A 26,146-nucleotide genomic window follows, 5' to 3' on the forward strand; every position below is an offset into this window, starting at 1 on the left:
GAAAGGTGGGGACACACTGTGTGGGTAATTTCCCCAGTGCCTAAGTTGTCAAATGCTTAACCAGTAAATGCACCATGACGTAATCCTCAGCCATATGAAACAGGCCTTAATGCCCCTTTGCTGGAGAGAGTAACAATTATCCATAGCTCTTGGTTTTGATTACTATCCAGTGCTCTCTGCTGTAAATCTGCATGGTGGTTGTCAGGTTACGTGTGTGATGCACCTATGGTTAACTGACCTTCGGATATTCGTTGATCCGGCATGAAGAATTCCAGCATGATGCTGGACCTGGGCCTATGGAACTGTGCCCGACCATAAGTTGCCATCTCAAGAAAAGGGAGGAGTGCATGGTAAAAAGTGGAGAAAAATTTCATATCAAAATGCCAGGCAAGCTAGAAATCAACTGATGAGTAGATTATAAATAAAAGTATTATGGATTTGGGTATAATAATGTCTGTAAAGAAAAAAAAAACAAAATTTGCATTACCACGATGTTTACTTATTTATGGTAACACCTATATTGAACATCACTGTCTGCATATCTCAAAGGTGAACAATTCTGCAGCAATGACAGGACTGCTGGCAAATATATATTTAAGCAAAAAGCTATCTCCCATGGGCTTAATGCTGTGTGTACTGAAATGCACTGATGTACTCTCTGTTGATATGCTAATGTGTTACTAGGGTGATTGTGAAGAGATTCTGAATTATCTTTCTGTCAAATGACTGAAGAGAAAAATTCACTATAACCATGCAGTAAACATATCTATGAAGCATTCTTCATTTGGACTTTGGCCTCTATTATATTGCTGTTGTGAGTAGTCAAGAGCAGCATAATCATGACTAGCTTTACTTAATTGGATACAATATATATATTAAAGTCAAAGCATTAGTTAACTTAATGGTTGTAAATATCATGCTGTGTGGATAAAATAATGGTGCTATGATTTTGGTATGCTATTTTTGTTTACTTTTCGGTAGTAATGGGAATTAGCCTTGATGATGTGATCATAACTGTGGACCACTTCCATCATGGAGATTCTAAAATGATTTCAATTATTCAATAAGGTAAGTTTGTTTGTGGTGATGGTATATTATGTGATTGGCTATCATCTCCATGGTGATTAAACAGAAGGCCTGATGGAATTGATCATTACTGAACCAATTAGAAAGGACAGTAATAGCAGACACACTTTATCTATCATATTTGGGGCCATTCAAATTATATTCGGTGGCTTATTATAGCTAAAAATGAGACACAATAGAAAAGTTTTATGTAAAAGTATATAATTACCATCTTAATATTTTTAATTTTGAGACAACAATGGTACTGTTACAAAAGGTTATCAATGGGGTAAATGATATATTTTAACTTGGAGAACCTACTAAATGAAGAAACATATAATACCATCTAGCCCAGTAATTTGATTTTGTACCATTCATCCTGAGAAATGGGTAGAAAATAGTTTTTGCAGATATTGTAATTCAAAGTACAGTCTGTCAGAGAAATGTAAATGGGCCACTACATAATGAAAATATAAGTATTTCATGCTCTTTCCATCAATCATTAATCAGACCCATTCATAAATTTAAGTCAGGTTGTTCAACTAGTGTCACAGCAATGCAGAAGCAAACTATCATCTGAGACTTGAGTTTGAATATCTTGACTGACATTCACACTCAAACATGTTTTCCCTTTGGGCACCTCGGCTATGTTGACTGGAGAAAAAAATAGAGATCCTTGCCTCCACTGCCATGTACGCATGGTGTGTCAACAATAAAATTTAATTGATGCTGCTCATAATATGATCATTTGTTGAACCATTGGCTGTAATTGTATGAGCCCTGTAGGGATGGGAGTGAAGGTGGGAGGGCAGCCCATTAAATTGCGAGGGAAGGTGGGAGGTGGATTGCATGTCGCCGAGAAATTTAGTCTTGGGCGGGGAAGGCTAAGGACGGCCTTTCTGCCAGGAGGCCAAATGAGGCCCTTTAGTGGCCAATTAATGGCCACTTAAGGCCTTCTTCCCATTGCCACTGGAGTTTTTCTGGTGGCTAATGGGAGCCCCGCCACATGGGGGGTCGGCCAGTAACTCCAGGTGGGCTGGTGGGGGGGCCTCCTCTAGAGGCAAAGGCTACCCCTGTCCCACCACACACACCCGTGTCCTCAACTACGGCCCCACCCCCCAGCTTTCGCCATGCCCTGCCGGCCTGCACCTGGCAAGCCCGCCCCACCTATCTGCAGTCTGGGGCTCCATGGCTTCTCCGCTGAGCTGCTGGCCCTCTGGCCAGGAACCCTTGAAAGTAGGATCCCCATCCTTAAAGGGACCGGGACCCCAATGGTGGGCAGTTAACTGGCTGCCCTCTGTGGAATTCAGCCAGAGGTTCGAAAGAGAGCCGAAGCAGGGTCGCACCCCTCCCCCTACCTTCTGTTCATTGCCGAGACCCCCACCGTTGGGGTAAAATCCAGCCCATTCTTTTTGTTTTGTACAGATAATATGTTTAAGATTAAGCTGGGTCATTTTCGCTATTTAACCTGCCTTAATGCAATGGGACTGATGTAATATAGATTTGTTCAGTTAATATTTCTTAGTCTTTATGGGCCACTACTTACACAAATGCTCAAATTGTAGAGATACTCAAACTGTATAATAAGTATATAGAATGTTAGAGTTGATAAAGAAGCCATTACTCATAAGGTTAATATTTAATCATGTTAGGGCATAGTTAATAGGTGTTAGGATGCCAAGATCGCTTGCTATTTGGATCATTTCATCTTAGTGTAAACACTTGACATGAGTAAAGTGAGGTGAACATGATCTGAAAAAGGAAAAGCTGAGATCAAATGAAGTTTGAATAAAGAACAATAGTTTTCAGTTATTGAAATAATAAGGTCGGATTCTGCACCATTAGTGATTGTATTCTGAGGAACTGTCGCAATTCCTATTAATTTCAATGGGTCTGGTCTATAAAAAAGAATAAATAAAGTTGCATAGTTCTGTCTGATTAAATGTTGTATTTTCAAGTGTGGTTGTTGAATTGAATATGAAACAATGATGGTTCTAGTTTGTATAAAATACAGTCTCATTTCTGATACATCTTAGTTGAATTATACAACTTCTTTAAAAAAAGGGCCAAAGTCACATTATTGAAATGAATGTGTGTTTTAAAATTATACTTACGTAACATAGTCACTTCTAATTATGCTATGGATAGACAAAGAGACATAAATGGTCATCTCGGATGATTCCTGGAAGTTATTAACAGCAGGAAATACTTGCATTTATTTCAAGTCTTGAAAAGAGACCGAAAAGAAAAAACCTCTTAGTAAATTTTAAGGCATGATATAAGAAACCACAAAAAACAAAAGTTACTTTTTAAGTCCTTCTCTTTATTTCCTTTCTAATTCCCCCTCTTCCTGCCCTGAAGTTAGTGATTCCTGTTGTACAGTGCCACAGGTGTCCTCATATATCTTACTCATTCCTCATATGTCAGCCAACACACTGATCCATTGGGGACAGACAGTACTGTTAAGTCTGGAACCAAACACTGTCCAGATTTTGTACCAATGTTAAATTTATAAAATAAATAGAAACATTTAGATGTCCAACTCATCTCTGGCTCCAGAAACAAAGGGAGCTCAACTAGCAGCATGTTATTAACCTAGGATGCTCCAGTTTCGATTGTACTCTTCCTTGTACAGCTGAGCTCTATCATTTCTCCAAGCTCCCACCGATGATCTAATCTAAATTCACTCTTTAATCAAAAGCAACCATACTAATCTGCAGTGATACAGCATAATAAACAAAAAGAGATTTTAAAGTTAATGAGAATCCTTTGCTTTTCCATAGTTGACCTAAGGGGACATTCCCCTTTCAAGTTATTTTAGAAGTGTTTTGTAATCTGTTGGGTGGTGCAGTTCCTTTCCACTGTGCTTCAACTCTGCTCTCATGTCGGGTGATGAAAGACATGGCTGTTGCTGTGCATATGTGAAGCATGCTTCATTAACGTGATTTGTTTTAAAGTTCAGGAGAGCTGACACACGGTACCACCCCACTGCTTAATAGAACCAGATAGAAAATCGGTCAGAGAATTTCCTGGCCTATTTAGCTGTAACAACTAAAGAGAAATTTATTTGAGGTGAAAACAATGACATTTCCTTTTTTAAATGAATTATTAATAGCCCAAGGTCAGTCATTTGAGACCTTTAAAATTTTTTTGAGTGGTCGGCATTGCCTGTTGCCCTGAACTGGTATAGCACTTATAAATGAAGTAAATTGTCTGACTCAGTGCAGCACAGTATATCTTTTTGCTCAGGGGAGTTTCATTATTGTTAACATCTGTATATGACTCAATTGTTGAGCTTTTGCCCTCCATGCTTGTACAGAGGATCATATTTACAAGACAAGCAGAATCGTCTGCCATTTCTTTCCCAACAGTCTAGGATGCTGTGCGTTTGATTATTCAATGTGTTTTGATAATTGCATGATGTATTAATCACCAAATCAATTGTTTTTAGCTCAATCAGCCAAACAAAGTGACAGTGTCATTAGTGCATTCTGATGGCAGGCAGAAAACTAGATGCTTGTTCTTAATTCTTTTTCAAATTGGCTTTTCCACAGATTAGAGGTTGTACCTTGAAAAGGAAGTCTTCTATTAACTGCTGATTGTACGAGAGGCTTGTTTGCCCTTGGCAACTGAAGATGATGTTGCTATGGAAACTACTGTTACTACAATCATTCATTGGCTGCCCTGCAGGTAAAATATCTCATTAATACTTTTGATCTGTGTATGGCAAAATGTGTTACATTTTCACTGAATAATGTTGCCTTTCTTCACTTTTCAAAATATAAAACAAAATTGCAATGACATTAGAGTTTGATTTGTTCGTGAGCAGTTTTTATTTGCAATTACCTAAAGTGTTCAAGAAATGCTGATTCATTTTATCCGGTGATGACCTGTTAAATACCCCAAAAGCAGGTTTCTTTAAAGCTGTGATGTCCCACACTGATAGGGGAGTTGCTTGACTGTTTTGAACCATGTTCTAACTGACTACTATGTTATATAGTGCAATCATATGCATTAGATAATGTGAACTGAAACACAACCAATTATAAAACATATCAAAAGTATGCTATCTATGTAAGAGTATTAGAAATGTTTATCTAATAACCATTTTGCAGCTTTGGATCATAATGATTACATCTAATGCTTCCACAGTTAGAAGTGAATTGTACAATGATGATATTTTCACACTACAAGGATGTACATATTTTGTACATATATTATATATTGATGAACATATTTTATACAATTTTCGGATTTGCCTTCTCATGTCACTTTTGTTGCAGTAATGCAACAAATTATTTGTTTTTACATTTTTAGATCATTAGAACACATCTCAAATTGTAAAGTAAAACAATTATTTATAAATAATTGATTTTATTCCTGTTTAATTTATATTTAGTCATGACTTCATTCCGTAATTTAAACTGGAAAGTGATGATTAAATCTTTGTTCATTTGAAGAAACCTTTACATTCCTTCAGTGCAGCATCACTGCTCTTTTGGAAAGTCTAAGGAGTAGGTAAATTGCATGGAATAGCTAGGAACAGCTTGCTGTGAAAGCTGTGTTTTCGATGTATGGTATTGTTTGTTGCAAAGATGGTACCACAGCAGATGTGGAATCTGCTGCTGTGCAAACAATTACAATGCAGTTTTCTTGAGGCTAAGTTAATTATTTTTGAAGTTCCATTTCAGATTTTTTTTGGTCAGAGATATGGGGCTGGACTTTAAAGCCCCTCTGCTGTTGGAAACATTGCAGGGGATGCAATGTAGATCAGTGCGGCGGAGACCCAGACAGTGGTAGGCCCAGTGACGATCTCACCTCTTGGTGGCCGTCCCGCCGCTCGGCGACGGGACCCCCACTTAAATATAAATATAAAATATGTAAACTAATTTAAATACCTGACAATGCCGCGCCTTCGAATCCCCATTTAGGGAAACATGGCACGACACCTGTGGAGAGTGGGGTGTGGGGGGGGATGTGGAATGACATCGCTGCGGATTGGTCGGGGAGGGGGTGATGGGAAGAGGTAAAGGTCAAAGATGCCGAATTTTGGGGAAAGGGCAGGAATTTTTTGAAATGCCACTGGGGGGTGGCGGGTGGGTGGTAAAATGAATTTAATGAAAATGTAATTCTTTTTGGTCTTTAAACTGACCTGACCCTTTCATTTTAACATCTCCAGCAAGGGCTGTCAGACCTTTAAAAATGGCGCCTGCACATTGGCACCGGATGCCGTTGCCTGCGACGGCTCGCCTTCTGCCTCCACGTGATCGTGGGGGATGGGCACAGTAGCCATGCAAATGAGCCGCCGCGTTTGAAATCGCAGCAGCTCCGTGATGTGGTGCCCATTCAGGCAGGGCGCATTTTTTAGGTCTGCCGCCGACTTCGGCAGCGGACTCTTAGAATCCAGCCCATGATGTGAATGATATAATTGTGTTGTGTGTGTACATTCACTACAGAAAAGATACATAAAACACTTCAGTGGAAACAATGGCACTTTTAAGGTTATAGTGTATTTTTCACAAATGTCACGTTTTTGGCATTAAGTGAGCTGAAGCACTCAGTGATTTTTATCTTTAAATCCTACTGTTGCATTCCTGCTGCAAGCCTTGTAAAACCAGTTGCTGCATCTTCCTTAAAAATAAACAGAAACATGGAAATGGTATGTGAAACAGCAAACATACAGCGGTCGCTATCTGAGCCGTAATACCAGCTTTCTGATAGTTAAATGACAATATATTTGATTGTATTCCACAGTCATTTTTTTGTCAACGTTATCCTCAGCAGTTTTATGTTCAGAGTTTTATTATGCTCCATACAGTTCTGTTCAGCTCATTGTCCCTTCTACTTAACAAATTTAAAGCATTAAAATAAAATGGAACAATCATTTTTCTCCTATCACGTACCTGAATAGATCTGATCATGAACACCAGTAAAGGAATGTAAATGATTGATCGTTCTCTGTTATGTGCCTTAAGTGTGCCTATGTTTGGGCTACAAAGCAGAAGAAAACATGTTTGGAAACCCATTATTTCATATCTCTGCCTCGTCTGCTCCTCATACTGACTTTCAGCCACACAACTGTGGTAGTTCACTAACTTGCACCTCTGAGAGGTGATCACATGTTACTAAATAATCAAATGGCATGCTTTTAACATGCAAGCTGTTTTTCTGTGCTTCCACAAGTTATAGATTTAGGGTCCTGCCATAGTCATATAAAATGGGTCATCAAAGTATGTGCTGGATGATGAAAGTGACAGGCTGCAACTTTGAGAACTGGTTAAATATTGGATCTGTACCTCGATTCCTTTTTATCTGGCTTTGCTTCACATATCTTTGATAGCCTTACCCAAAAAACCTTTCAATCTCAGTCTTGAAAATTTCAATTGACATAGCATCCAAAGCCTTTTAGTGAAAATGTCAGAAATGAAAAATTGGCTCCTATTTCACTCCTTAATAACCTAATTCTGATTTTAAGATTATAATCCTTTGTTCTGAATTACCTCACCAAGGGAAATTACCTCTCTGTATCTACCCGAATGAATCGCTTTATCGACTAAAAGGCTTTGTTTAGATCACCCCCCTCAACCTTCTAAACTCAAGAGAATATAATCTAAGTTTTTGCAACTTGTCCTCATAATTTAGCCATTCAAACCCTGATATAATTCTGGTGAAACTTCCTTCAAAGATCAGTATATCTTTCCTGAGATTCATGATCAAAGCAGTACTCCAGATGGGCTCCAACCAAAGCTTTGTACAACTTGTTATCACTTCCTCTCTTTTGTATTCCAAACTCCTTGGCATAATGGCCAACATTCAATTCAACTTTTGTTTTTTTAACGTGCACTTGTTATGAATTGATCCGTACACAGGAACACCCAAATCCCTTGGTTCCTCCACAGCTCCTGGTCTTGTACCATTAATAAAATATTCAGATTGGCTTTCTCAGATCCAAATTGGATGACCTCACACTTCCCCACATTGAAATCCATCTGCCACAACATATCTCACTTACATAGTCGGTTTATGTCCCTTTGTAAATTCCTACTGCCATGAAAACAACTTATTCTGCCTCCTTAGTGTGTCTGCAAACTCAATTTACAATTTTTTATTAACTCTGAAAAACTGACCAGAATAAATTCTAAACATGTGTTGCCTTCACTATTTGAGCTATTCTGCTTCTACCAGTCTGTGATCATAGAATCATAAGACTGAATTTTATGTGCCCCAGGGAGAAGGGATGGGAGGTGGGAGGAGGCACATAAAATAGCGACAGAAGGCGAGGGGCGGAGTGCCCGTCGCCTTCACTTTGCCCTGCGATAAAGTCGGGGGCGGGAAAGGCCGAAGATGGCCTTCCCAGACAGAAGCCAATTGCGGTGCTTAAGTGGCCAATTATTAGCCACTTAAGGGTGTCAGTCCACCACCACTGGAATTAAACCAGCGCCAGGTGGGAGGGGACCTCCACCACTTGGACAATCTGTGGCCCACGGAAGGCCCCTGGTGGCAAAGGCTGCCCCTCTACCAAGATCCTCGCCCTCAACGACCACCCTTTCCCTCAACGACCACCCTCTCCCTGCCTTGCCGGGGCCTACCGGACTGGCCCTGGGAACCCCGCTACACTTACCGGGGTCCGGGGCTCCAGCGATGGGCCCGGTCCAGGGCCTCCTGTAGTACTGGCAGTGGCCACCACTTCTGGTGGTGCTGCCGATACTGCTGAGTTACCAGAGCTCTGATTGGCTGGCAGCTCTAGGTGGTGGGATCCTTGTCCTTAAAGGGATGGGGACCAAGGCGCTGGACAGTTAATTACCTGAGCGCATTAAATTGGGGTGGGGTCTCCAAAGGGCCGAACCGGGGGTTCCCTCGCCTTTTCAGCCTGATGTTGGGATCTCTGCCAGCTCCACATAATTCAGCCCATATACAGCAGCACAAAAGTAGGCCATTTGGCCTACCAAGTCTTTGTTGGCTTTCGAAGAGCAATCCCGTTGGTCTCACTCCCCTGCTCTTGCCCCATATCCCTGAATTTTTTTTCCCCCTTCAAGCATTGATCCAGTTCCCTCTTGAAGGCTACTATTGAGTCTGTATCAACCACCCTTTCTGGCAGTGCATTCCAAATTCTAACTACTCGGTGCATGAAAAAGTTTTTCCTCATGTTGCCTCTGGTTTTCTTTGCTAAACACCTTATGTTTGTGTCCTCTCTTTATCGACTGTTCAGCTATTGAAAATGCTTTCTCTTTATTTACTCCATTAAACCATTAATGATTTTAAACACCACTACCAAATCTCCTCTTAGCCTTCTCTGCTTTAAGAAGAACAACCCAGCTTCTCCAGTCTATCCATATAACTGTAATCTCTCATTCCTGGAATTATTCTAGTAAATCTCTTCTGTACCCTCTCTTAAACATTACGTCCTTCCTAAAGTCTGGTGCCCAGAATTGGACACAATACTCCAGCTGGGGCCGAACTAGTGCTTTATATAGATTTAGCATAACTTCATTGCTTTTGTACTCTATGCCTCTATTTATAAAGCCTAGTATCTCATATGCTTTATTAAATGCTTTGTCCACATGTCCTGCCCCCTTCAAACACCCTGAGGTCTCTCACTTCTTGCACCTCCTTTAAAACTGTACCATTCAACATGTATTGTTTTTCCTCATTCTTCCTATCAAAATATCTCACCTCACACTTTCCTGCATTGAATTTCATCTACCATGTGCCCACTCATTCCACTAGCCTGTTCATGTCCACTTGAAGTCTATTACTATAATTGTCACTGTTTACTACATTTCCAAGTTTCATGTCCTCTGCAAATTTTGAAATTTTGCCCTGCACCCTCAAATCCAAGTCATTAAAGTTTTTCAAAAGTAGCAGTAATCCTAATATCGAACCTTGGGAATTCCAATGTGTAAGGCCCTCCAGTCTGAGAAACAGCCAATCACCACAGCTCTGTTTTCTATCCTTATGCCAATTTTTTTATTCATGCTGCTATTGCCCTTTTTATCCCATGGGCTCAAATTTTGTTAACAGGACTAATATGTGGCACTTAATCAAGTGTGTTTTGAAAGTCCATATGCACAACATCAACTGCATTACCCTCATCCATCCTCTCTGTTACCTCATCACAAGACTCATTCAAGTTAGTCAAACATGATTTGCCCTTAACAAATCCATGCTGGCTGTCTATTAGTCAGGCGTCTATTACCTTAGATATAAGATGATTATTTATATACTTGCTGTTTAACTAGGTCTAAACAACATTGCTATTTTTCTATTTACTCCTCAAAGCAAACTAACCAAAGACTAAATTATTTACTCAAGTTTAACAAGAACCACTGAGATACTAAGCACAAAGGTCCTAAATATTAAATATCTAGATACTTAATCTCAATAAGTGTCAGCCATGGCTCAGTAGATAGCTCTCTGAGTCAGAAGGTTGTAGGTTCAAGACTCATTCCGGATCTTGAGCACAATAAAGTAAAGGCTGACACTCCAGTGCAGTAATGAGGGAGTACTGTATTGTTGGAGGTGCCTTCTTTCGGATGAAATGTTAAACTGAGGCTCAAGTTGGATGTAAAAGATCTTATGGCATTATTTCAAAGAGTAGAGGAGCTATCCCTGGTGTTCTGGTCAATATTTAAACTTCAATAGACATCACAAAAACAGATTATCTGGCCAGTATCACATTGCTGTTTTTGGGAGTTTGCTGTGCAAATTGACTGCTGCATTTCCTACATTACAACAGTGACTACACTTCAGAAGTACTTAATTGGTTGTAAACCGCTTTGGCACTCTGGTTGTGGAAGGCACTTTATCAATGCAAGTCTTTCTTTTTTACTTACCTTAGAATCTTTGGGGTGTGCGGTTCCTCTCCTTTTGAGTTAGGTGTGAGAAACAGCCCTCCTCTTCTCCACCAAATTCCTCCTATCACCAAATTTGCAGCTTCCACTCTTCCAATCCACTGTCTTCAATCTCTCCAAATTAAAATTTCCCATTCTAACCACTTTCTGTTTATACTACATCCTTTTCTGAAACCTGTATTTATACATCCCTCCACAACATCATTATTATCAGGAGGTCTTTAGACAACTCCTGCCAGAGTCTTGTATTCATTGCTGGTTCTTAGTTTATCCTTATTGAAATTTTTTCTTTTTACTGCTTTAATTGTGTCTTTTATCCATACTGCTACTTGCTTTCCCTTTCTAATTTTGCTATCCTTCCTGAAGAGTCTGTGGGCTGTAATATTTAGTTCCCTATCATGCCCAGTATGTAATGGCTACTAAATCATACCCTTTAAGCTGAGTTTGTGCTTCTTACTCATTGGTTTTATTTCTTACGCGATTTGCATTCATGTGCAGAAATCTTGTCTGGTACCTGTCCCCGTACTGCCCATTTGTTCAATTGGCCTTTACTCACATTGTTTGGCTTAACTGTGTGGACTTTGCCCTCTGACCTGTTTAACTAATTAAATCATTCCCCAATGCCCTATTTACCCTTTAAAAAAGGACATGGATGCCTCTGGTTTAGATGAAGGCCATCCTATCTGTACAACCTTCCTTCTCCCCAAAGGTTGTCGCAAGTACCTGAAACTTTCCATTGTACATCGTCCTATCATCCACGCATTGATGATCTTAATATTTCTCTATCTGTCTATCCGTGTGCATGGCACTGTGAGTAATCTGAAGACTATTACCTTGGAAGTTCTGTTTCTTCATTTAGGACTTAATTCTTCATTTAGGACTTAATTCCTTAAATGCTCATGCTCCCATTCCAGAATGTTTTGTAGTCACCCTGTGATGTTCTGAACCCTGGCACCTGGGAAGCAGCAAACCATTTGGCAGTCTGGATCACATCTGAGATAGAAACTGTCTATCCTCCTGACTATAGAATCTCCATAACCACCACTCATCTATTCTACCTGTATTCTTTCCTCTGTGGGTAACTACTTGCTCCTCAGTGCCTTGGAGTCACGAATAATTACCCTCTCAGTGACACTCGTTTTACCCACATCATGGGTACTTAAACAGGGGTATCGATTCAATAAATCTAGTTCCATAGATGATCCCCTTTCTGCCTTCATGTCTTGCTTCCTGTCCTGTCTGCTGATGGTCAACCAGTCTTCCTTACCAGCCTCTCGACCCCTGGCAAAATGTGGGCTGACCATCCTCTGGAATATCTGCTCAAGAAAATTTTCTTCCTGTATGTTATTGAATGTGTTCAGTTGTTTTTCAAGCTGTGCAACTTTTTGCTCAAGGAGTGCAACCTTTGTACACTTCATACATACAAGGTCCATGCCTTCACTAGGACGATAACTGACAGCACCATTAGCGTTTTGCAACAATGCTTCCAGCACCTCTATGAGTCAAACTTCATCCTACAGTACTTATCTGCCAAATGTTCATCTGCTGTGTAGTGGTTTGCTGCATCCTGAGCACCACAGCACTGGAAAGAGTGATCCCTATAAAGGAAATACAGCAGGAGACTGAAGATAAGATTCTGGAGGCCGATGAAGCAGAGGATGCTGTCCTGTTGTGTCCTACGATGGCTGCCTGAAGAATTCAGCAGACCTTGATTAGAGAAACATTTGCTTGTGCAAACTAGCAAATCTTCCATTCACATTCCACATACCACACCAATGTCTTTCCCTTCCACTGCAATGGATAATGATCACCACACACAAAAAAATCTTTCTCCTCGAGAAACCATTCTTCATCATGGCAGTTTTCTCAGCGTTATTTCAGAAATGTCACCGTCCACACTCCATACCTGGTCTTCAAAAGAATAACTTATTTTCCAGAAATTTAAGTTCCTAGTGCCTGGTACCAATGTTTTCCCCTTCCGAACAGCTGGTGTCTGCTGTGCTCGACTAACTATTTCTTTGCTTCTTCTTAGTACAATCCTTGAGACACCGGTCTGTGAGGCAGTTGGCAACTGCTTATCCAGGAATGGCTCCTGGGCTTAACTGGCTCTATCTCTGTCAGCATGTACTCCTGATAGGCCTGCTTCGGAATACAGCATTTTTAGTGTGGGCACAACCCAGGTTTATCTGCTCTCTGGCTGTTAGAAAGTTATTAGAAAGGGGGTTTAGAAAGCTGTGGAAATGTTGTGACAGTATGGACAGCAACATTATTCATTAGCAGCACTGTCTAACCCCTGCAGTCACTGTGTCCACTGATGTGTGGTTGGCAGAATACTATCCCAATCTCTCTCCTTCTTTGGTGCAGCTTATCAGTCAACCCATTGAATGAAAGGATCATGTTGCAGCCAAAGGCCTGTTTGGCAGCATGAGAGATACTCAGACTGGCATTCGGACCTCTGCCATGAAGCATTCTCCTGCAGATTGCCATGGAGCTGACATTTGTTCCAATTCTGCCTGCAGATTTTCAACACTCTTCATGAGCACCACACAAAAGCATGTTTATGGAATCCACCACATTTGCACCATTTGTTGGAAGTTGCTCTTTGCATCGCTCAAAGGCTCCAACAATTTGTAATGAGCAAAAAGCATCCTTCTTTTAAAAGCAAGGCCCTTGGTGTCTAGATTCTTGGGTTCCCAGCAGGAAGAAAACATTTTCCATAATCTCCTTCATATCCTGCTGTAAAAACTCGATGGTTTGTTCCTTGAGGCAGACCACACTGCTTCATCCTATTGTGCTCAAAGGTGTCCTAATTTTTTTCTCTCAGTGCAACACAGGATTAAAGGCACACATATTGCAGAAGACCCCACTAAATGCAGCCTGAAGCAGAAAATACAATTGCAGACAGCTATAAAAATAACACACATGATAGAATTATAATCCAATCAACGAGAAAATACAGCCTCATGAAAATACCAGCGACTCCTTTAAATTAGTCCAGGCCTTTAAGATCTATAATAGCACAGGAACCTCCTATGGTCAGAGGGAATGTGCTCTTTTTTTCATTCTGTCACGCCAATGTGCTTTGTTGCATGATAATTTTCTTTAATCCACTGACTGGAGATCTGAATTTATAATTTTTTGAAGAAATTTTAAAAAGAACAGATTTTACTGGCAGCTTAGGATGGTCATTTAATTTGCAACACTGTATCTTACATTGCGAGGCTTATGAGGTGGAGACAAAATGTCTGCTCATTTCCCAGCAAGAAATAAGACCCAGGAAGTTTAAGGGAACTGCCTGTTCTTTTTAGCAAGAAAAGTAATACTGCTAACTGCTATGTTTGAATCACTGAGTGACTGTCATGTGACAAGCCTCTCCCCAGCTGTGGTTTTAAGCTTGCGTTTGTTTGCAGCCGAAAGGAGAAGCTTCTGGACTCTGATACGTGCAGACCCAAAGTAGGCCCCCCCCCGCCTGTCCACTTCAGCTTGAAAGCTTCAAATCCTGCCTGTTGACGAACCACCTTTGCATACTATGGCTACAATCAGAAACCCCGTTGGAGGAAATTATCTGCATTGCTGTCTCCAAGAGACTCACCAAACCAGTCATCTACCTCTGCAAACTAAAAGACTCAGGACCACCAAATTCCTAGCTGAACCAGCAAACACCACATCTATACCTCTATTTTCTATGGACTCTAACTCAAACAGGTTTGCACTTGCTGCTGTTCAATATTCAGTGTATTTACACCTAATCTGTATTAATGCTTTGTCTTTCAACACACCATTAACATATTGTTTGCCTTTGCTCCGGGACCTTTTGGTCAGCTATGTGGCCTGGTCCAATCTAGACCTCCTTTGTTATCTCTTGCCCCACCCCCACCTCACTTGCTTATAACCTGTGACTTTTCGAATATTTGTCAGTTCCGATGAAGGGTCAGTGACCCGAAACGTTAACTCTGCTTCTCTTTCCACAGATGCTGCCAGACCTGCTGAGTGATTCCAGCATTTCTTGTTTTTATTTCAGATTTCCATCATCCGCAGTATTTTGCTTTTGTTTTAGGTCAGAAGTGGGGATGTTCACTGATAATTGCACAATGCTCAGCACCATTCACGACTCCTCAGATATGGAAGCAATCTGTGTAGAAATGCAGCAAGACCTGGACAATATCCAGGCTTGGGCTGATGTGTGGCGCGAATGTTACTTGCCACTTAAGTGCCAGGCAATGACCATCTCCAACAAGAGAGAATTTAACCATCTCCCGTTGACATTCAATGGCATTATGATCGCTGAATCCCCCACTGTCAACATCCTAGGAGTTACCATTGAGCAGAAACTGAACTGGAGTAGCCATACAAATAGCGTGGCTACAAGAGCAGGTCAGAGGCTAGGAATCCTACAGTGAGTAACTCAACTTCTGACTTCCCAAAGCCTGTCCACCATTTACACGGCACAGGTCAGGAGTGTGATAGAATACTCTCCACTTGCCTGGATGGGTGCAGCTCCAATAACACTCAAAAAGCTCCACACCATCCAGGACAAAGCAGTCCGCTTGACTGGCACCCCATCCACTATCATTCACTCACCCCACAATCATTCACTCCCTTCACCACCGACGGACAGTGGCAGCAGTGTGTACCATCTACAAGATGCACTGCAGCCATGCACCAAGACTCCTTAGACAGCACCTTCCAAACCTGCGCCCTCTACCAACTAGAAGGACAAGGGCAGCAAATGCATGGGAACACCATCATCTGCAAGTTCCCCTCCAAGTCACACACCATCCTGACTTGGAATTGTTTCACCCTTCCTTCACTGTCGCTGGGTCAAAATCCTGGAACTCTTTTCCTAACAGCACTGTGGGTGTACCTACCTCACATAGAGTATAGCGGTTCAAGAAGGCAGCTCACCACCATCTTCACAAGGGCAATTAGGGATGGGCAATAAATGGTGGCCTAGCCAGCGATGCCCACATCCCATGAATGAATAAAAAAAAAAGGACCAGATGAGATGCATCCAAGGATACTGAGGGAAGTGAGGGTGGAAATCGCTGAGGAACTGGCCATAATTTTTCAGTCTTCCTTAGACTCAGGTGTGGTGATAGAGGACTGGAGAATTGCAAACGTTACACCTTTGTTCAAAAAAGGGTGTAAAGATACGCCTGGCAACTACAGGCCAGTCAGTTTAACTTCGGTGGTGGGAAAACTTTTAGAAAAAATAATTTGGGACAAAATCAAGAGTCGCATGGACAAATGTGAGTTAATTAAGGAAAGCCAGCATGGATTTCTTAAGGGAAAATATGTTTAACTAACCTGCTAGTGTTTTTTGAGGAGGTAACATAGAGGGTTGATGAAGGCAATGCTGTTGATGTGGTGTACATGGACTTTCAAAAGGCATTTGATACAGTGCCTCACAACAGACTTGTGAGCAAACTTGCAGCTCATGGAATATAAGGGACAGTAACAACATGGATGTGAAATTGGCTGAGTGACAGGAAGCAAAAAGGAGTGGTGAATGGATGTTTTTTGGGCTGGAGGAAGGTTTGTAGTGGTGTTCCCCAAGGATCAGTATTGGGACCCTTGCTTTTTCTGATATATATTAATGCCCTAGATCTTGGTGTACAGTGCATGATTTCAAAGTTTGCAGATGATACGAAACTTGGAAGCATTGGGAACTGTGAGGTGGATAGTGTAGAACTTCAAAAGGACATAGACAAGTTGGTGGAATGGGAAGACAGGTGGCAGATGAGGTTCAATGCAGAGTAATGTGAAGTGATTCCTTTTGGGAGGAAGAACATGGAGAGACAATATAAAATGAAGGGTAAAATGCTAAAGCAGGTGCAGGAGCAGAGGAAACTGGGTGTATATGTGCATAACTCATTGAAGGTGGCAGGACAGGTTGAGAGAGCGGTTAATAAAGCATACAGTATCCTGGAGCATAGAATACAAGGGTAAGGAAGTTATGTTGAACCTGCATAAGACACCACTTTGGCCTCAGCTGGAGTATTACATCCAGTTCTGGGCACCGCACTTTAGGAAAGACGTGAGGGCATTGGAGAGAGTACAGAAAAAATTTACGAGAATGGTTCCAGGGATGAGGAATTTCAGTTATGAAGGTAGATTGGAGAAGTTTGGACTGTTTTCCTTGAAGAGAAGGCTGAGAGATGATTTGATAGAGGTATTCAAAATCATGAGGGTTCTGGACAGATGAGATAGAGAGAAAGTGTTCCCACTCGTGAAAGAATCGAGAACGAGAGGGCACAGATTTAAAGTATTTGGTAAGAGAAGCAAAAGTGACATGAGGAAAAGTTTTTTCATGCAGCAAGTGGTTAGGTCTGGAATGCGTTGCCTGAGAATGTGGTGGAGGCAGATTGAATTGAAGCATTCAAAAGGGAATTACAGTTATATGAAAAGGAAGAATCTTCAGGGTTATGGGGAGAAGGCAGGGGAATGGAACTGAGTAAATTGCTATTTCGGAGAGTCAGTGTGGACACAATGGCCGAATGGCCTCCTTCTGCATGATAATGATTTCTGTGATTCTATGATTCTATGTGGCTTCTCCAGTTCTGTTTCTGGTCAATGATAACTGCCAGGGTGTTGATAGTCGAGGATTCAGCGATGGTAATGCCATTGAATGTTAGGGGGAGATGGTTAGATTAGCTCTTATTGGAGATTGTCATTGCCCAGCACTTGTGTTGCATAAATGTTATCTCTGCTTACCAGCTTAAGTCTGGATATTGTCCAGGTCTTGCTGCATATGGACACGGACTGCTTCAGTATCTGAGGAGTTGCAAATGGTACTGAACATCGTACAATCATCAGCGAACATCCCCACCTCTGACCTTTGAATGGAGGGAAGGTCATTGATGAAGCAGCTGAAGATGGTTAGGTCTGAGACACTACCCTGAGGAACGCCTGCAGCAATGTCCTGGGGCTGAGATGATTAGCCTCCAACAAGCACCACCATCTTCCTTTGTGCTAGTTATGACTCTAACCAGTGAAGTGTTTTTCCCTTAATTCCCATTGACTATAGTTTGATTAGAGCCCCTTGATGCCACACTCGGTCAAACGCTGCCTTGATATCCAAGACAATCACTGTCACTTCATCTCTTGAGTTCAGCTCTTTTGTTCATGTTTGGACCAAGGCTGTAATAAGTAACAGGACACTGTCTCCAGGAATTTCTTCAGAGCTTCTCCTACTCCAATGCTGTACCTTTGGCAGAGGTTCAGCAGAAATCCTGTTTACAAAGTAAATGTTACAGTGGCAGTCGATAATACTCCAAGCAAATTCCCAGCACATACTCACCTGGCACATGTGCACTCCATGGTATAATCCTCCACAGAAAAGATGTGTGCAATGGGGCACTGCGTGGCCGAGCTCATTTCTAGTATACTTCATTGGTTGTGTGCGCTGGCATGGGCCAGGGAAGATCATCATGCCGCAGCCATTTTAAATGAAAAGCATAAATTCTGTTCCATTAGCACAATAAAAAGAAGCAAACTGTAAATGGAGCATATTTGAAGTACAAACAGAAAATGCTGGAATTTCAGAGTAGGTTCATTAATATCATTCAAAAGAAAGGGTGTTTCAGTTGTAGACCCATTTTTGAACAGAGTTCTGGGGAACCTGCTGTGGATTTATAGCATTTTCTGTTTTATTTTAAACATTGTTTCTTTTTTAAAACTTTAATAATAAATAAATTCTATAATAAATAAGTAAACAATTTAGCATTTTGTATTCAACAACAACTTATATTTATATCGCGCCTTTAATGTAATAGAACACCTAAGCACTTCACATAAGAAATAAGAGTGTAAGAAATAGGAGTAGGAATAAACCATATAGCCCATTGAGTCTGCTCTGCCATTCAGTATGATCATGGCTAATGTTGTGCTTCAACTCCACTTTCCTGCCCATTCCCCATATCCCTTGATTCCCTGAGAGACTGAGACCAAAAATCTGTCAACTCATCCTTAAACATATTCAATAATGGCATATCCACAACCCTCTGTGGTAAAGAAATCCAAAGATTCACAAGCCTTTGAGTGAAGAAATTTCTCCTCATCTCAGCGCTAAATGATTGGCTCCTTATCCTGAAACTGTGCCCCCTTTTTCTAGATCAGGGTTGTCCAACCTTTTCGGGCGTAGGGCCGCATTTTGATTTTTGCTCGGCCCAGGGGGCTGTTCAGCAAATTTTGAAAGATAAAGCATTAAAAATTTATCTCACGAATAAATACGACAAATGTGTATTTTTGTGAAGAAGCTTTAAATGAGAAGACTAATTTATTGACTTACTTTCTCATCACTATATTGAAAACTGATTTAGTGACATACCTGGCATTGTTTTTGCTTGTCTAAATAGTCAATCTCTGCCTGCACACTTGATGTAGCGATGCAGAGTATTCTGGATAGATGTTCATCTTTCAGAAGAGACCTTGATCTCTCTCCCCCCGCCCTCTCCCCATGTTCTGTGTGTCTTGTTCTCTCTTCCCTCCCCCCTCCCCTCTAGGATTAGAGGACACAGATGGAAAGTTTAGTGCAAAAGATGCAGGGGGAATATGAGGAAGCACTTTTTTTATGCAGCGGGTGGTAATGACCTGGAACTCGCTGCCCACAAGGGTGGTGGAAGTGGAGACGATCAATGACTTCAAGAGGAAGTTGGATGGCCACCTGAGAGAAATAGACTTGCAGGGCGACAGGGATTGAGCCAGGGAGTAGGACTGTCTGCATAGCTCCATGGAGAGCTGGCATGGGGCTGATGGACAGAATGGCCTCCTTCTGTGCCCTAAGTAAATGACTCTTTGACTCTGTTACCCCCCCTCTCCCCTCTCTCTACCCCTCTTTGTTTGACTCTGTTTCCCTCTCCCCTCTCTCTCTGTTTCCTTCTCCCCCCTCTCTGTCTCCTTCTCCCTCTCTCTCTGTCCCTCTCCACCTCCCCCTCAATCTGTATCTCAGTGTTCCCCACTCTCTCTGTCCCCCTTCTCTCTGTTTCCACCCTCTCTCTCTCTGTTCCCCCTTTTCTCACTGTCTCTCCCCCTTTCTCTCCCCCTTTCTCTCTCCCTCTCTCTGTCCCCCTCTCTGTCTCTCTGCCGTCCCTCTCTTTGTCTTTCCCCCTCTCTTTCCCTCTCTCTCTCCCACTCTGTCTCACACAGTTGCAAAGAGTGGAATGCTCAGCAGATGGTTGGTCAGTTCTTTTAAAAAGATCGCTGTCAGTTTCACAGCTTACAGCTGCTAACATCGGGAACAGCTGTTTCCCAACAGACTCGGGGTTTTCCGGCAGGCTTTTTAAAAAAACGTCAGAACCTGCCGGAAAACCCCGAGTCTGTTGAGAAATGGCTGTTCCCGTTGTCAGTAGTTGTGAGCTGTGAAACTGACAGCACAATAGTTTAGAAGTTGGTCTGACAATGGGAAATTTTGCATCTCCAGTCATGGTGAGGATGTGGAACTGCCCCGGAAACAATTTACATCCGCGGGCTGGATGGAAACGTTTGGCAGGACGGATCCTGGTCCGTGGGCTATATGTTGGACAACCTTGTTCTAGATTCTCCAGCCAGGGGAAACAACATCTCAGTATCTGCCCTGTCAAGCCCCTTCATAATCTTGAATGTTTCACTGACATCACCTTGCATTCTTCTAAACTCCAAAGAATATCAACTCAATCTATTCATCCTCTCATCATAGGACAACCCTCTCATCCCAGGAACCAATCCGTTGAACCTTTGCTGTACTGTCTTAAATATGGAGACTAAAATTGCATACAGTGTCCCAGGTGTGGTCTCACCAAAGCCCCATACAATTAAAGCAAGACTTCTTTATAATTGTATTCCAATCCCCTTGCAATAAAGGCCAACATGCCATTTGCTTTCCTAATTTCTTGCTGTAACTGCATGCTAACCTTTTATATTTCTTGTACATGTACACCCAAGTCTCTCTAAACATCAATATTTACAGGTTTCACACCTTTTAAAAAATTCTGCTTTTCTATTCTTACAACCAAAGTGAATAACCTCACACTTCCCTCCATTGTACTCCATCTGCCACCTTTGTTGCTCACTCACTTAACCTGTCTATATCTCTTTGCAGCCTCTTTATGTCCTCCTCACAGCTTACATTCCACCTAGCTTGGTATCGTCAGCAGACTTAAATACATTACTCTCTGTCTCTTCGTCCAAGTCATTAATATAGATTGTAAGTAGCTGAGGCCCCAGCAGTGATCCTTGTGGCACTCTACTTGTTACAGCCTGCCAACTTGAAAATGCCCGATTTATCCCTACACTCTGCTTCCTGTCCAATCACCAATCCTCTATCCATGCTAATATATTACCCTCAACTCCATTAGCTCTTGTGTATTAGTCTTTTGTGACACCTTATCGAACGACTTTTGGAAATTCAGGTATACTACATCTACTGATTCCATTTTATCTACCCTACTAGATATGTTTGCCAAACTGGATTTTCCTTTCATAGAAAAATGTTGACTTGTTCTAATCATACTATGCTTTTCTAAGTGCATTGTTAAGACTTCCAAATACTTGGTCACAGTGTCTTAAAGGGGTGAAGAGAGGTGGAGATACGGAATGGCGTAGAGCAGGTATTCCGGAGCTTGGGCCTAGGCAACTGAAGGCCTTCTGCAGTAGTTTAGGAGATGATTGGAAAGCTACTCATTTTTAAGGAAGTTAGAACAATTTTTAAATTGTAATTTGCTTTATATTCCTTTTATGGGTGGTTTATTTTACTTTTTTACTCTTCAATTTCTTCTGTTTAGATTCAAACAACAATCCAGTTTCTTAAATATTCCTCTGCAATTCCTCAGTGTTGCATGACCTTTTCTCAGTTTCCCCTTTGTTGTATTTTTTTAAATTCTTTTCAATGAAAATGTACTGTCCTGTCTTTTAATAATCTCCTGACAGATGCCTTCATTTTTTTTCATTTCTGTCTGGTATCTCCTTGCTCATCTGTCATTATAAAGCTTTTTTGTTCCTTCTGTTCCTGAGGTCCATTTAGCCTTCTCTCCCTCTTCCTTCCATTAGTTGGCATCTTCTTAGAGCTTAAAGCATCCAGAGTGATGTACAAATCTTACTCAATTTACTTTCCCTCCCCTGCCCTAAAAGATTCAAATGACGAATGTGAGTTGGAAGTCACTGTCTCGTGCTTCCAGATTTTGATTTCTGCAATGCATTTGTTTAGATTTAACTGGAAGCAGTTGGCAATTCTGGTGCATGCTAAACTTCAGTCTGGGTGAGCTGGTTCTTGCCTGTCAGCATGGCCTTTTATTTAGCAGAGCTGACTCACACGAAAGAAGAGAGGGAACATGTGATTTTCTAGCTATTTAGCAATGTGCAGCTCTTAGGTCATTCTACTTTGAGTACTGGAGACAAATTAGTTACCTTTTTTAATGCATGCTTACAGTTGGGATAGAGCCACCAATGTGTGCTGAATGCAGTTTGCCCCAGTGAGGGTCTCTGTGTCGTGGTGATCTGCGTGCTCTGCACAATCTAGCCTTGCAAAGGGGGAGCCTTGCTTGAAGAGGACATGATGGATTGCCACACATCAACCAATGAAGAGGATGCAGAGGAGGGTGATGAGCAGGCATAACTGGATGTTGAACCCCTTGCACTGGAAGCCAGGCACATTGAGCAATGGGCCAAGAAGACAAGAGACTGTTGCATAAGTACCTGCTTCCAGCCAACATGATGGCCTCTTAGAGTGAAAACAAAGCGTATCTAAAAGCATTCAGTCTGTTGCCTCCTTTCTATTTGGGTTCTGTGCCTTGCCCCCAGCTTAGCCATGTGCTCTAGCCCAGGTGACCCAACCAAAGGAGGGCAGTGCCTACACCAGCAGTCCGCTAAGGGAGAAGGGTGAAGTCAGCAACTCAGAATTATGACATCATGAAATAAGCATTTTCCATAATGAATGATAAATTCAATAATGACAAACTTCATAACAAAACAATTGGCAAATTTCAAACACCTAATTGTATCTATGTGGTTTTCTTTATATGTTTACGAGTGCTTCTATGAGGTGTGACCCAGGACTAGCAGCTGGGCTGGAGGCAGGCTGCCGATCAGGCTGCCCCTTGGCCTGGGATGACTTTGGCGGCCGTCCTCTGACTACCTGAGACCTAGAGGGCCCTGACTGCCTGAGGGTTTCCTGCACAAATGCAGAACTCTCTTCAGGCATCGCAGCTACTGGAGCTGTGCTCATTGGTGGAGGGGCTGAGGAGCCGCTATCCACACTCAGAGCATCTTGAGTGGAGCCCCCAGCAGTGGAGGTCAGCCCCTCCTCCTCCCTTTCAACGCTCACTTGAACCTCCCTGCTGACCATAGGAGGATGAGGAGCTGGAGAAAACTCCAGGGATCTCATCCTTCTCTCGCCTTGCCACCGCTGCATTGAGCTCATGGCCAAAGCATTGGTGTGCAAGTCTGCGCACATCTGTGGGATCTGGCTCTCTATGAGAATCACCAACCTCTTGATGAAGGAAGCCATGCGCTCACATGCCTGACACATGGCAGCACTTAGGGCATGGATGGACTCCTCCATTGTCCGTTCATGGCTGCGCATGGTCTCTGGCATTTCTGCCAGATGTTGCTTTACCCCTCTCTGCAACTCCAGCATACCCTGTGCTGTCGATACTAGAGGCACTTCATCAGCCTGGGGTTCAGCATGGACCTGGCCACCCACAGCCCTCTGACTGTCAGAGGCCTCAGCTATCAGTCTCAGCTAGCTGCTTGACTGTGTTTGCAGTGCTCTCACCAGCTTGTGAACCCACTGAGGTGAGTGATTCTGCGCTGGAGCAAGGTGCAGCAGAGTCATGTGACAATGCATCCCTTGACTGCTGCTCCTCAGACGTTGACTGCTGTCCTCTTTCTGATGGAGTCTCCTGCAGACACCAACCTGCAAGAGAAATCACAAACATCTGTGGGTGAGGCAGTGCAGATCTCATCATGGTATGCATGCTGATGTGGATCTCCAGAATTGTGTTGGATGTTGATTGAAGACAATCTCTCACTCTTGTGTGGAGACTCCAGTCTCACTATCTGCTGTTGAGCAGCTGCCCTGCATCCTGCTAACTTTAGTGCTTCATTCTCAACTGCTGAGAAAGTCCGTGTGTCTGCAATTCCTCCACCAGTCTGAGGGGTCTCCCTGTTGACATGAGCCCACTTATCCTGCAAGTGGAAAGAAGGAGAGAGTCATACTTCACAAGAAGAGCTGCCGGACAGGTGTGCCAGTGGCAGCCCCTTGTACCCTGTTGGGGTTTCTGTTGTGATACCACTGTAACAGTCTGAGTACTTTACACATCATTCACAGAAGTGACATCAATCAACACGTGATAGCTCAGTTGGAGTTGTGTTCGTCATCTGGTCACACATATTATAGAGCTCTCTTGTAAACCTGTTGCCTAATAATAAAGAACCCACTCTTTGATTACCTTTCGGCTTAAGATTGTTTGGTAACTTATTGCTGAAGAAGGTAATAACACAATATGCAGTTCTGAAGAAGGGCCACTGACCTGAAACGTTAACTCTGCTTCTCTCTCCACAGATGCTGCCAGACCTGTGGAGTATTTCCAGCACTTTTGTTTTTATAACACAATATGGTGTCAGTTTGTGGCTCCTGAAGCTTTTTGAGTTCTGGGCATATCATCCACATCTGGTAGCATTGAGATTTAGTTTAAGACCACAACGTAGAGGGAACAGAATGTATCCAAGTAGCAGTACAGCAGAGAGGCTCAGCAGCAGCGTTCATCGGGGACAACGATTTCTCCCGTTGAAGACCATCAGAGGTAGCAGCGACAGCACTGTTGGGGCGGCACAGTGGCGCAGTGGTTAGCACCGCAGCCTCACAGCTCCAGCGACCTGGGTTCAATTCTGGGTACTGCCTGTGTGGAGTTTGCAAGTTCTCCCTGTGTCTGCGTGGGTTTTCTCCGGGTGCTCCGGTTTCCTCCCACATGCCAAAGACTTGCAGGTTGATAGGTAAATTGGCTATTAGAAATTGCCCCTAGTATAGGTGGGTGGTAGGGAAAATATAGGGACAGGTGGGGATGTGGTAGGAATATGGGATTAGTGCAGGATTAGTATAAATGGGTGGTTGATGGTCGGCACAGACTCGGTGGGCCGAAGGGCCTGTTTCAGTGCTGTATCTCTAAACTAAACTGTCAGGTTTGACAACCATCCACTAAATTCGGTGCCCAAGAGTGAGGGAGTACATGAAAGGGAGCTGTTATTTTGACAGTTGTCGGCGAGAAAAAGCAAGAATCGGGTGAAATTGGGCTTGGGAAAGGCAAGCAGAGTCGGTTCACATTGGGGCAGCAGAGCGGCACTGCCATTGAATTCTGTGTATTTTCCTGCTGCAGCCGCTTCATGGGCGGAGTCTCCCAATCATAGGTAGAAAGCCCATGCTACAAGCACTGAACACAGGGTGGGGCTGAAGTCCGACACTGTGCACACAGGAGACCTGCAATTTTTTTTTCCCTTTGGGGAAGGCCTCAGGAAAAAAAGAGTGTCATTTAAAAGGGAAAGCTCCAACCAAGGATTCTTGCAGACCAGTAATTTGGCACTATTACTGGTAATTATTATTTTTATTATCATCACTATTATTATTAATGCCTGTCAATAAAATGGAAAGCCCAAGACCTACTCCATGAATTCCATCTCTTCAAGCATTGCATGGAATTGTCTTTCTTGGATCTTGCTGTCAATGAGCTGGACAAGCAAGCGACCAAAATAAAAATCACAATTGGCAATGATGGGCTGAATCATATCAACAACTTGAGATTATCTGAAGCACACCAGAGGGAGCCAGAAAGACTATGGACGTCACTGAAGGACGAGCTGAAGGTCAAGATTAATTTTCGAATTCATCATCTTGAACTAATGACATACAGGCAGCAATCAAAGAAGCCCATCAATCAATTTGTAAGCAGAAAAAGGAAAGGTCTGTGATATTTCAGAAGTGGAGTTATCCGAAAGGATCATGGAATTGGTCATTGCATCTACCCCGATTGGAAGCTTTTCAGAAAGAGCTACTAGACAAAGAAAAAGGGCATGATTATAGAAAGTCTCCTGAGAGAAGGCAGGAAATTTGTGGCCATTGCTGCAAGTAGGCATTGTATACGAGCACTTGGAACAATGACCATAGGCGAGGTAACTAGATCACCTCAGCAAGGCAAGTTGTGTGGCATGTGTGGACTGGTACACTAACCAAGGAGATTGTCCCGCTTACATGGGCAACTGCA

General features: G+C 42.4%; 1 protein-coding gene across 3 annotated transcripts in view; it reads left to right on the plus strand.

The window, feature by feature from the left end:
- Positions 1-26,146, plus strand: part of LOC137380015 (contactin-4-like) — a 1,659,092-nt gene that overhangs the window by 126,469 nt on the left and 1,506,477 nt on the right. For all 3 annotated transcript variants that reach the window (XM_068051491.1, XM_068051492.1, XM_068051493.1), the window contains exon 2: positions 4,620-4,755. In XM_068051491.1, coding sequence (XP_067907592.1) covers positions 4,701-4,755 — 55 coding nt within the window. In that variant the 5' untranslated portion in view covers positions 4,620-4,700. The remainder of the gene's footprint in view (positions 1-4,619; positions 4,756-26,146) is intronic.

Source organism: Heterodontus francisci, chromosome 19, assembly GCF_036365525.1.
Source record: "Heterodontus francisci isolate sHetFra1 chromosome 19, sHetFra1.hap1, whole genome shotgun sequence".
Taxonomy (NCBI): Eukaryota; Metazoa; Chordata; class Chondrichthyes; order Heterodontiformes; family Heterodontidae; genus Heterodontus; species Heterodontus francisci.